Source organism: Mustelus asterias, chromosome 27 (assembly GCF_964213995.1).
Source record: "Mustelus asterias chromosome 27, sMusAst1.hap1.1, whole genome shotgun sequence".
NCBI classification, from domain to species: domain Eukaryota; kingdom Metazoa; phylum Chordata; class Chondrichthyes; order Carcharhiniformes; family Triakidae; genus Mustelus; species Mustelus asterias.
Genome location: NC_135827.1, coordinates 6,022,986 through 6,037,733, shown reverse-complemented (window position 1 = coordinate 6,037,733; position 14,748 = coordinate 6,022,986). Strand labels below are relative to the sequence as shown.

The window sequence follows — 14,748 nt, the reverse complement described above, 5'->3', positions numbered from 1 at the left end:
AGAAACTTAAGCAAGGAGTAAGGAGAACTAAAAGGGGTCATGAAAAGTAGGATTAAGGAAATTCCCAAGGCTTTTTATACATATATAAAGAGCAAGAGGGTAGCCAGGGAGAGGGTTGGCCCACTCAAGGACAAGGGAGGGAATCTATGTGTGGAGCCAGAGGAAATGGGCGAGGTATTAAATGAGTACTTTGCGTCAATATTTACCAAAGAGAAGGACTTGGTGGATGATGAGTCTGGGAAAGGGTGTATACATAGTTTGAGTCATGTTGAGATCAAAAAGGCGGTATTGGGGTTCTTGAGAAACATTAAGGTAGACAAGTTCCCAGGGCCTGATGGGATATACCCCAAAATACTGAGAAAGGCAAGGGAGGAAATTGTTGGGGCCTTGAGAGAAATCTTTGTGTCCTCACTGGCTACAGGGGAGGTCATGAATGCAGGGGAGGTCCCAGAGGATTAGAGAATAGCCATTGTTGTTCCTTTGTTTAAGAAGGGTAGCAAGAATAATCCAGGTAATTAGAGGCCGGTGAGCCTTACGTCAGTGGTAGGGAAATTATTGGAGAGGATTCTTCGAGACAGGATTTAGTCCCACTTGGAAATAAGTGGACTTATTAGTGAGAGGTAACATGGTTTTGTGAAGGGGAGGTCATGCCTCACTAACTTGATTGAGCTTTTCGAGGAAGTGACGAAGATGATTGATGAGGGTAGGGCAGTGGATGTTGTCCACATGGATTTCAATAAGGCCTTTGACAAGATCCCTCATGGCAGACTGGTGCAGAAGGTGAAGTTGCATGGGGTCAGAGGTGAGCTGGCAAGATGGATACAGAACTAGCTCGGTTATAGAAGACAGAGGGTAGCAGTGGAAGGGTGCGTTTCTGAATGGAGGGCTGTGACAAGTGGCGTTCCTCAGGGATCAGTGTTGGGACCTTTGCTGTTTGTAATGTATATAAATGATTTGGAGGAAAATGTAACTGGTTTGATTAGTAAGTTTGCGGACAACATAAAGGTTGGTGGATTTGCGGATAGCAAAGGATACAGCAGGATATAGATCGGTTGGAGACTTGTTCGGAGAGATGGCAGATGGAGTTTAATCAGGACAAACGAGAGGTAATGCATTTTGGAAGGTCTAATACAGACAGGAAATATACAGTAAATGGCAGAACCCTTAAGAGTATTGATAGGCAGAGGGATCTGGGTGTACACGTATACAGGTCACTGAAAGTGGCAACGCAGGTGGAGAAGGTAGTCAAGAAGGCATACGGCATGCTTGCCTTCAACGGCCAGGCCACTGAGTTTAAAGATTGGCAAGTCATGTTGCAGCTTTATAGAACCTTAGTTAGACCGCACTTGAATTTAGTGTTCAATTCTGGTCGCCACACTACCAGAAGGGTGTGGAGGCTTTGGAGAGGGTAAGAGAAGATTTACCAGGATGTTGCCTGGTATGGAGGGCATTAGCTATGAGAGGTTAGAGAAACCTGGTTTGTTCTCACTGGAATGACGGAGCTTGAGGGATGACCTGATAGAAGTCTACAAGATTATGAGGGGCATGGACAGAGTGGATAGTCAGAAGCTTTTTCCCAGGGTGGAAGAGTCAATTACTAGGGGGCACAGGTTTAAGGTGCGAGGGGCAAGGTTTAAAGAAGATGTACGAGGCAAGTTTTTTTAACACAGAGGGTAGTGGGTGCCTGGAACTTGCTGCCGGGGGAGATAGTGGATGCAGATACGATAGTGACTTTTAAGGGGCGTCTTGACAAATACGTGGATAGGATGGGAATGGAGGGATATGGTCCCCGGAAGGTAGGGGGTTTTAGTTCAGTCGGGCAGTATGGATGTTCCTGTGCTGTAATTTCCTTTGTTCTTTGTTCTTATTCCTGAACCAGTGGAAACAAGCTCTCAGTGTGCACCCGATCAAGTCCCTTCAGAATTTTTGGGTTTCAATAAGATCGTGTCTTATGCTTCTAAACTCCAGGGTGGCACAGTGGTTAACACTGCTGCCTCACAGCACCAGGGACCCCAGTTCGATTCCGACCGTGGGTGACTGTGTGGAGTTTGCACATTCTCCCCGTGTCTGCGTGGGTTTCCTCCGGGTGCTCCAGTCTCCTCCCACAGTCCAAAGATGTGCTGGTTAGGTGAATTGGCCATGCTACATTTACCCTTAGGGTCTCAAGATGTGGAGATTAGGTAGATTAGCCATTGTAAATGTAAACTATTGTGATCGCAGAGTGTGGCAGAGGTGCCAATGAAATGCCAAGCGGGCCAGATACATCGGAACTGGTGTTAAAGTGAGGTGTGTATTTATAACAATTTTTAACAATCTTCCAGAATGACAAGCGCAGGTTAACCATTCCTTACAGTACACATCGACGGTTCGGCTGATGTTTGTACTTCCCAGTGGATTTGACACAGCACAGGATACCGGCTCTGTGAAGAAGGTGTAGTCCACGACTGTCTCGTACGTCTCTCCCAGAACTCCTCTCAGCAATTGGCCTGCCTTTGCCCATCTGAAAGAAAGCAAATCAAAGGTCAAAATCACCAGCCTGGGACTAAAGGAAAATGATTCATTGTAAATATCCCAGACTATTGTCAAACTCTGATATACCCCACACCCCTCACTGTAACACTCTGATATACCCCACACCCCTCACTGTAACACTCTGATATACCCCACACCCCTCACTGTAACACCCTGATATACCCCACACCCCTCACTGTAACACTCTGATATACCCCACACCCCTCACTGTAACACCCTGATATACCCCACACCCCTCACTGTAACACTCTGATATACCCCACACCCCTCACTGTAACACTCTGATATACCCCACACCCCTCACTGTAACACCCTGATATACCCCACACCCCTCACTGTAACACTCTGATATACCCCACACCCCTCACTGTAACACTCTGATATACCCCACACCCCTCACTGTAACACCATGATATACCCACACCCCTCACTGTAACACACTGATATACCCCACACCCCTCACTGTAACACTCTGATATACCCCACACCCCTCACTGTAACACTCTGATATACCCCACACCCCTCACTGTAACACTCTGATATACCCCACACCCCTCACTGTAACACTATGATTTACGCCACACCCCTCACTGTAACACCCTGATATACCCCACACCCCTCACTGTAACACTCTGATATATCCCACACCCCTCACTGTAACACTCTGATATACCCCACACCCCTCACTGTAACACTCTGATATACCCCACACCCCTCACTGTAACACTCTGATATATCCCACACCCCTCACTGGAACACTCTGATATACCCCACACCCCTCACTGTAACACTCTGATATACCCCACACCCCTCACTGTAACACTCTGATATACCCCACACCCCTCACTGTAACACTCTGATATACCCCACACCCCTCACTGTAACACTCTGATATACCCCACACCCCTCACTGTAACACTCTGATTTACGCCACACCCCTCACTGTAACACCCTGATATACCCCACACCCCTCACTGTAACACTCTGATATACCCCACACCCCTCACTGTAACACTCTGATATACCCCACACCCCTCACTGTAACACTCTGATATACCCCACACCCCTCACTGTAACACTCTGATATACCCCACACCCCTCACTGTAACACTCTGATATACCCCACACCCCTCACTGTAACACTCTGATATACCCCACACCCCTCACTGTAACACTCTGATATACCCCACACCCCTCACTGTAACACTCTGATATACCCCACACCCCTCACTGTAACACTCTGATATACCCCACACCCCTCACTGTAACACTCTGATTTACGCCACACCCCTCACTGTAACACCCTGATATACCCCACACCCCTCACTGTAACACTCTGATATATCCCACACCCCTCACTGTAACACTCTGATATACCCCACACCCCTCACTGTAACACTCTGATATACCCCACACCCCTCACTGTAACACTCTGATATATCCCACACCCCTCACTGTAACACTCTGATATACCCCACACCCCTCACTGTAACACTCTGATATACCCCACACCCCTCACTGTAACACTCTGATATGCCCCACACCCCTCACTGTAACACTCTGATATACCCCACACCCCTCACTGTAACACTCTGATATACCCCACACCCCTCACTGTAACACTCTGATTTACGCCACACCCCTCACTGTAACACCCTGATATACCCCACACCCCTCACTTTAACACTCTGATATACCCCACACCCCTCACTGTAACACTCTGATATACCCCACACCCCTCACTGTAACACTCTGATATAGCCCACACCCCTCACTGTAACACACTGATATACCCCACACCACTCACTGTAACACTCTGATATACCCCACACCCCTCACTGTAACACTCTGATATACCCCAACACCCCTCACTGTAACACTCTGATATACCCCACACCCCTCACTGTAACACTCATATACCCCACACCCCTCACTGTAACACTGTGATACACCCCACACCCCTCACTGTAACACTTTGATATACCCCACACCCCTCACTGCAACACTCTGATATACCCCATACCCCTCACTGTAACACTGATATACCCCACACCCCTCACTGTAACACTCTGATATACCCCACACCCCTCACTGTAACACTCTGATATACCCCACACCCCTCACTGTAACACACTGATATACCCCACACCCCTCACTGTAACACACTGATATACCCCACACCCCTCACTGCAACACTCTGATATACCCCAACACCCCTCACTGTAACATTCTGATATACCCCACACCCCTCACTGTAACACACATATACCCCACACCCCTCACTGTAACACTGTGATACACCCCACACCCCTCACTGTAACACTCTGATATACCCCACACCCCTCACTGCAACACCCTAATACACCCCACACCCCTCACTGTAACACTCTGATATACCCCACACCCCTCAATGTAACACCCTAATATACCCCACACCCCTCACTGTAACACTCTGATATACCCCACACCCCTCACTGTAACACTCTGATATACCCCACACCCCTCACTGTAACACTCTGATATACCCCATACCCCTCACTGTAACACTGATATACCCCACACCCCTCACTGTAACACTCTGATATACCCCACACCCCTCACTGTAACACTCTGATATACCCCACACCCCTCACTGTAACACTCTGATATATCCCACACCCCTCACTGTAACACTGATATACCCCACACCCCTCAATGTAACACTCTGATATACCCCACAGCCCTCACTGTAACATTCTGATATACCCCACACCCCTCACAGTAACATTCTGATATACCACACCCCTCACTGTAACATTCTGATATACCCCACACCCCTCACTGTAACACTCTGATATATCCCACACCCCTCACTGTAACACCATGATATACCCCACACCACTCACTGCAACAACATGATATACCCCACACCCCTCACTGTAACACTCTGATATACCCACACCCCTCACTGTAACATTCTGATATACCCCACACCCCTCACTGTAACACTCTGATATACCCACACCCCTCACTGTAACACCATGATAGACCCCACACGACTCACTGCAACAACATGATATACCCCACACCCCTCACTGTAACACTCTGATATACGCCACACCGCTCACTGTAACACTCTGATATATCCCACACCCCTCACTGTAACACTCTGATATAACCCACACCCCTCACTGTAACACTCTGATATACCCCACACCCCTCACTGTAACACTCTGATATACCCCACACCCCTCACTGTAACACTCTGATATACCCCACACCCCTCACTGTAACACTCTGATATACCCCACACCCCTCACTGTAACACTCTGATATACCCCACAGCCCTCACTGTAACACTCTGATATACCCCACACCCCTCACTGTAACACTCTGATGTACCCCCCACCCCTCACTGTAACACTCTGATATACCGACACCCCTCACTGTAACACTCTGATATACCCCACACCCCTCACTGTAACATTCTGATATACCCCACACCCCTCACTGTAACACTCTGATATACCCCACACCCCTCACTGTAACATCATGATATACCCCACACCCCCTCACTGTAACACTCTGATATACCCCATACCCCTCACTGTAACACTGATATACCCCACACCCCTCACTGTAACACTCTGATATACCCCACACCACTCACTGCAACAACATGATATACCCCACACCCCTCACTGTAACACTCTGATATAGCCCACACCCCTCACTGTAACAATCTGATATACCCCACACCCCTCACTGTAACACTCTGATATACCCCATACCCCTCACTGTAACACTGATATACCCCACACCCCTCACTGTAACACTCTGATATACCCCACACCCCTCACTGTAACACTCTGATATACCCCACACCCCTCACTGTAACACTCTGATATACCCCATACCCCTCACTGTAACACTGATATACCCCACACCCCTCACTGTAACACTCTGATATACCCCACACCCCTCACTGTAACACTCTGATATACCCCACACCCCTCACTGTAACATTCTGATATACCCCACACCCCTCACTGTAACATTCTGATATACCCCACACCCCTCAATGTAACACTCTGATATACCCACACCCCTCACTGTAACACCATGATATACCCCACACCACTCACTGCAACAACATGATATACCCCACACCCCTCACTGTAACACTCTGATATACCCACACCCCTCACTGTAACATTCTGATATACCCCACACCCCTCACTGTAACAATCTGATATACCCCAAACCCCTCACTGTAACACTCTGATATACCCCACAGCCCTCACTGTAACACTCTGATATACCCCACAGCCCTCACTGTAACACTCTGATATACCCCACACCCCTCACTGTAACACTCTGATATACCCCCCACCCCTCACTGTAACACTCTGATATACCCACACCCCTCACTGTAACACTCCGATATACCCCACACCCCTCACTGTAACATTCTGATATACCGCACACCCCTCACTGTAACACTCTGATATACCCCACACCCCTCACTGTAACACCATGATATACCCCACACCACTCACTGCAAAAACATGATATACCCCACACCCCTCACTGTAACACTCTGATATACCCACACCCCTCACTGTAACACTCTGATATACCCCACACCCCTCACTGTAACACTCTGATATACCCCACACCCCTCACTGTAACACTCTGATATACCCCACACCCCTCACTGTAACACTCTGATATACCCCACAGCCCTCACTGTAACACTCTGATATACCCCACACCCCTCACTGTAACACTCTGATATACCCCACAGCCCTCACTGTAACACTCTGATATACCCCACACCCCTCACTGTAACACTCTGATATACCCCCCACCCCAAACTGTAACACTCTGATATACCCACACCCCTCACTGTAACACTCTGATATACCCCACACCCCTCACTGTAACATTCTGATATACACCACACCCCTCACTGTAACACTCTGATGTACCCCACACCCCTCACTGTAACACCATGATATACCCCACACCACTCACTGCAACAACATGATATACCCCACACCCCTCACTGTAACACTCTGATATACCCCACACCCCTCACTGTAACACTCTGATATACCCCACACCCCTCACTGTAACACTCTGATATACCCCACACCCCTCACTGTAACACTCTGATTTACGCCACACCCCTCACTGTAACACCCTGATATACCCCACACCCCTCACTGTAACACTCTGATATACCCCACACCCCTCACTGTAACACTCTGATTTACGCCACACCCCTCACTGTAACACCCTGATATACCCCACACCCCTCACTGTAACACTCTGATATACCCCACACCCCTCACTGTAACACTCTGATATACCCCACACCCCTCACTGTAACACTCTGATATACCCCACACCCCTCACTGTAACACTCTGATATACACCACACCCCTCACTGTAACACTCTGATATACCCCACACCCCTCACTGTAACACTCTGATATACCCCACACCCCTCACTGTAACACTCTGATATACCCCACACCCCTCACTGTAACACTCTGATATACCCCACACCCCTCACTGTAACACTCTGATATACCCCACACCCCTCACTGTAACACTCTGATTTACGCCACACCCCTCACTGTAACACCCTGATATACCCCACACCCCTCACTGTAACACTCTGATATATCCCACACCCCTCACTGTAACACTCTGATATACCCCACACCCCTCACTGTAACACTCTGATATACCCCACACCCCTCACTGTAACACTCTGATATATCCCACACCCCTCACTGTAACACTCTGATATACCCCACACCCCTCACTGTAACACTCTGATATACCCCACACCCCTCACTGTAACACTCTGATATGCCCCACACCCCTCACTGTAACACTCTGATATACCCCACACCCCTCACTGTAACACTCTGATATACCCCACACCCCTCACTGTAACACTCTGATTTACGCCACACCCCTCACTGTAACACCCTGATATACCCCACACCCCTCACTTTAACACTCTGATATACCCCACACCCCTCACTGTAACACTCTGATATACCCCACACCCCTCACTGTAACACTCTGATATAGCCCACACCCCTCACTGTAACACACTGATATACCCCACACCACTCACTGTAACACTCTGATATACCCCACACCCCTCACTGTAACACTCTGATATACCCCAACACCCCTCACTGTAACACTCTGATATACCCCACACCCCTCACTGTAACACTCATATACCCCACACCCCTCACTGTAACACTGTGATACACCCCACACCCCTCACTGTAACACTTTGATATACCCCACACCCCTCACTGCAACACTCTGATATACCCCATACCCCTCACTGTAACACTGATATACCCCACACCCCTCACTGTAACACTCTGATATACCCCACACCCCTCACTGTAACACTCTGATATACCCCACACCCCTCACTGTAACACACTGATATACCCCACACCCCTCACTGTAACACACTGATATACCCCACACCCCTCACTGCAACACTCTGATATACCCCAACACCCCTCACTGTAACATTCTGATATACCCCACACCCCTCACTGTAACACACATATACCCCACACCCCTCACTGTAACACTGTGATACACCCCACACCCCTCACTGTAACACTCTGATATACCCCACACCCCTCACTGCAACACCCTAATACACCCCACACCCCTCACTGTAACACTCTGATATACCCCACACCCCTCAATGTAACACCCTAATATACCCCACACCCCTCACTGTAACACTCTGATATACCCCACACCCCTCACTGTAACACTCTGATATACCCCACACCCCTCACTGTAACACTCTGATATACCCCATACCCCTCACTGTAACACTGATATACCCCACACCCCTCACTGTAACACTCTGATATACCCCACACCCCTCACTGTAACACTCTGATATACCCCACACCCCTCACTGTAACACTCTGATATATCCCACACCCCTCACTGTAACACTGATATACCCCACACCCCTCAATGTAACACTCTGATATACCCCACAGCCCTCACTGTAACATTCTGATATACCCCACACCCCTCACAGTAACATTCTGATATACCACACCCCTCACTGTAACATTCTGATATACCCCACACCCCTCACTGTAACACTCTGATATATCCCACACCCCTCACTGTAACACAATGATATACCCCACACCACTCACTGCAACAACATGATATACCCCACACCCCTCACTGTAACACTCTGATATACCCACACCCCTCACTGTAACATTCTGATATACCCCACACCCCTCACTGTAACACTCTGATATACCCACACCCCTCACTGTAACACCATGATAGACCCCACACGACTCACTGCAACAACATGATATACCCCACACCCCTCACTGTAACACTCTGATATACCCCACACCGCTCACTGTAACACTCTGATATATCCCACACCCCTCACTGTAACACTCTGATATAACCCACACCCCTCACTGTAACACTCTGATATACCCCACACCCCTCACTGTAACACTCTGATATACCCCACACCCCTCACTGTAACACTCTGATATACCCCACACCCCTCACTGTAACACTCTGATATACCCCACACCCCTCACTGTAACACTCTGATATACCCCACAGCCCTCACTGTAACACTCTGATATACCCCACACCCCTCACTGTAACACTCTGATGTACCCCCCACCCCTCACTGTAACACTCTGATATACCGACACCCCTCACTGTAACACTCTGATATACCCCACACCCCTCACTGTAACATTCTGATATACCCCACACCCCTCACTGTAACACTCTGATATACCCCACACCCCTCACTGTAACATCATGATATACCCCACACCCCCTCACTGTAACACTCTGATATACCCCATACCCCTCACTGTAACACTGATATACCCCACACCCCTCACTGTAACACTCTGATATACCCCACACCACTCACTGCAACAACATGATATACCCCACACCCCTCACTGTAACACTCTGATATAGCCCACACCCCTCACTGTAACAATCTGATATACCCCACACCCCTCACTGTAACACTCTGATATACCCCATACCCCTCACTGTAACACTGATATACCCCACACCCCTCACTGTAACACTCTGATATACCCCACACCCCTCACTGTAACACTCTGATATACCCCACACCCCTCACTGTAACACTCTGATATACCCCATACCCCTCACTGTAACACTGATATACCCCACACCCCTCACTGTAACACTCTGATATACCCCACACCCCTCACTGTAACACTCTGATATACCCCACACCCGTCACTGTAACATTCTGATATACCCCACACCCCTCACTGTAACATTCTGATATACCCCACACCCCTCAATGTAACACTCTGATATACCCACACCCCTCACTGTAACACCATGATATACCCCACACCACTCACTGCAACAACATGATATACCCCACACCCCTCACTGTAACACTCTGATATACCCACACCCCTCACTGTAACATTCTGATATACCCCACACCCCTCACTGTAACAATCTGATATACCCCAAACCCCTCACTGTAACACTCTGATATACCCCACAGCCCTCACTGTAACACTCTGATATACCCCACAGCCCTCACTGTAACACTCTGATATACCCCACACCCCTCACTGTAACACTCTGATATACCCCCCACCCCTCACTGTAACACTCTGATATACCCACACCCCTCACTGTAACACTCCGATATACCCCACACCCCTCACTGTAACATTCTGATATACCGCACACCCCTCACTGTAACACTCTGATATACCCCACACCCCTCACTGTAACACCATGATATACCCCACACCACTCACTGCAAAAACATGATATACCCCACACCCCTCACTGTAACACTCTGATATACCCACACCCCTCACTGTAACACTCTGATATACCCCACACCCCTCACTGTAACACTCTGATATACCCCACACCCCTCACTGTAACACTCTGATATACCCCACACCCCTCACTGTAACACTCTGATATACCCCACAGCCCTCACTGTAACACTCTGATATACCCCACACCCCTCACTGTAACACTCTGATATACCCCACAGCCCTCACTGTAACACTCTGATATACCCCACACCCCTCACTGTAACACTCTGATATACCCCCCACCCCAAACTGTAACACTCTGATATACCCACACCCCTCACTGTAACACTCTGATATACCCCACACCCCTCACTGTAACATTCTGATATACACCACACCCCTCACTGTAACACTCTGATGTACCCCACACCCCTCACTGTAACACCATGATATACCCCACACCACTCACTGCAACAACATGATATACCCCACACCCCTCACTGTAACACTCTGATATACCCCACACCCCTCACTGTAACACTCTGATATACCCCACACCCCTCACTGTAACACTCTGATATACCCCACACCCCTCACTGTAACATTCTGATATACCCCACACCCCTCACTGTAACACTCTGATATACCCCACACCCCTCACTGTAACACTCTGATATAGCCCACACCCCTCACTGTAACACTCTGATATACCCACAACCCTCACTGTAACATTCTGATATACCCCACACCCCTCACTGTAACACTCTGATATACCCCACACCTCTCACTGTAACACTCTGATATACCCCACACCCCTCACTGTAAAACTCTGATATACCCCACACCCCTCACTGTAACACTCTGATATACCCCACACACCTCACTGTGACACTCTGATATACCCCACACCCCTCACTGTAACACTCTGATATACCCCACACACCTCACAGTAACACTCTGATATACCCCACACCCCTCACTGTAACACTCTGATATACCCCACACCCCTCACTGTAACACTCTGATATACCCACACCCCTCACTGTAACACTCTGATATACCCCACACCCCCTCAGTGTAACACTCTGATATACCCCACGCACCCACTGTAACCCTCTGATATACCCCACACCCCTCACTGTAACACTCTGATATACCCCACACCCCTCACTGTAACACTCTGATATACCCCACACCCCTCACTGTAACACTCTGATATACCCCACACCCCTCACTGTAACACTCTGATATACCCCACACCCCCTCACTGTAACACTCTGATATACCCCACACCCCCTCACTGTAACACTCTGATACACCCCACACCCCTCACAGTCACACACTGATATACCCCACACCCCTCACTGTAACACTCTGATATACCCCACACCACTCTCTGTAACCCTCTGATATACCCCACACCCCTCACTGTAACACCATGATATACCCCACACCCCTCACTGTAATACTCTGATATACCTCACACCCCTCACTGTAACACTCTGATATACCCCACACCCCCTCACTGTAACACTCTGATATACCCCACACCCCTCACTGTAACACCATGATATATCCCACACCCCTCACTGTAACACTCTGATATACCCCACACCCCTCACTGTAACACCATGATATACCCCACACCCCTCACTGTAACACTCTGATATACCCCACACCCCTCACTGTAACACTCTGATATACCCCACACTCCTCACTGTAACACACTGATATACCCCACACCCCTCACTGTAACACTCTGATATACCCCACACCCCTCACTGTAACACTCTGATATACCCCACACCCCTCACTGTAACACTGATATACCCACACCCCTCACTGTAACACTGTGAGATACCCCACACCCCTCACTGTAACACTGATATACCCACACCCCTCACTGTAACACAGTGATATTCCCCAGACCCCTCACTGTAACACGCTGAAATACCCCACACCCCTCACTGTAACACTCTGATATATCCCACACCCCTCACTGTAACACTCTGATATACCCCACACCCCTCACTGTAACACTCTGATATACCCCACACCCCTCACTGTAACACTCTGATATACCCCACACCCCTCACTGTAACACTCCGAAATACCCCACACCCCTCACTGTAACACTCTGATATACCCCACACCCCTCACTGTAACACTGATATACCCCACACCCCTCACTGCAACACTCTGATATACCCCACACCCCTCACTGTAACACTCTGATATATCTCACACCCCTCACTGTAACACACTGATATACCCCACACCCCTCACTGTAACACTCTGCTATACCCCACACCCCTCTCTGTAACACTCTGATATACCCCACACCCCTCACTGTAACACTGTGATATAGCCCACACCCCTCACTGTAACACTCTGATATACCCCACACCCCTCACTGTAACACTGTGATATACCCCACACCCCTCACTGTAACACTCTGATATATCCCACACCCCTCACTGTAACACTCTGATATACCCCACACCCCTCACTGTAACACTCTGATATACCCCACACCCCTCACTGTAACACTGTGATATACCCCACACCCCTCACTGTAACACTGATATACCAAACCCCTCACTGTAACACTGTGATATACCCCACACCCCTCACTGTAACACTCTGAAATACCCCACACCCCTCACTGTAACACTCTGATATATCCCACACCCCTCACTGTAACACTCTGATATAGCGCACACCCCTCACTGTAACACTCAGATATACCCCACACCCCTCACTGTAACACTCTGATATACCCCACACCCCTCACTGTAACACTCTGATATACCCCACACCCCTCACTGTAACACTCTGATATACCGCACACCCCTCACTGTAACACTCTGATATACCCCACACCCCTCACTGTAACACTCTGATATACCCCACGCCCCTCACTGTAACACTCTGATATACCCCACACCCCTCACTGTAACACTCTGATATACCCCACACCCCTCACTGTAACACTCTGATATACCCCACACCCCTCACTGTAACACTCTGATATACCCCACGCTCCTCACTGTAACACTATGATATACCCCACACCCCTCACTGTAACACTCTGATATGCCCCACGCCCCTCACTGTAACACTCTGATATACCCCACACCCCTCACTGTAACACTGTGATGTACCCCACCCCTCACTGTAACACTGATATACCAAACCCCTCACTGTAACACTGTGATATACCCCACACCCCTCACTGTAACACTGATATACCAAACCCCTCACTGTAACACTGTGATATAACCCACACCCCTCACTGTAACACTCTGAAATACCCCACACCCCTCACTGCAACACTCTG

At 48.9% G+C, this 14,748-nt stretch overlaps 1 protein-coding gene across 1 annotated transcript in view; it reads right to left on the bottom strand.

Moving 5' to 3' along the window:
* The window catches only part of kirrel3a (kirre like nephrin family adhesion molecule 3a), a 316,764-nt gene that overhangs the window by 56,622 nt on the left and 245,394 nt on the right, over positions 1 to 14,748 (bottom strand). The window contains exon 7 of the mRNA XM_078198922.1: positions 2,352 to 2,500. Within this exon, the coding sequence (XP_078055048.1) occupies positions 2,352 to 2,500 (149 nt within the window). The remainder of the gene's footprint in view (positions 1 to 2,351; positions 2,501 to 14,748) is intronic.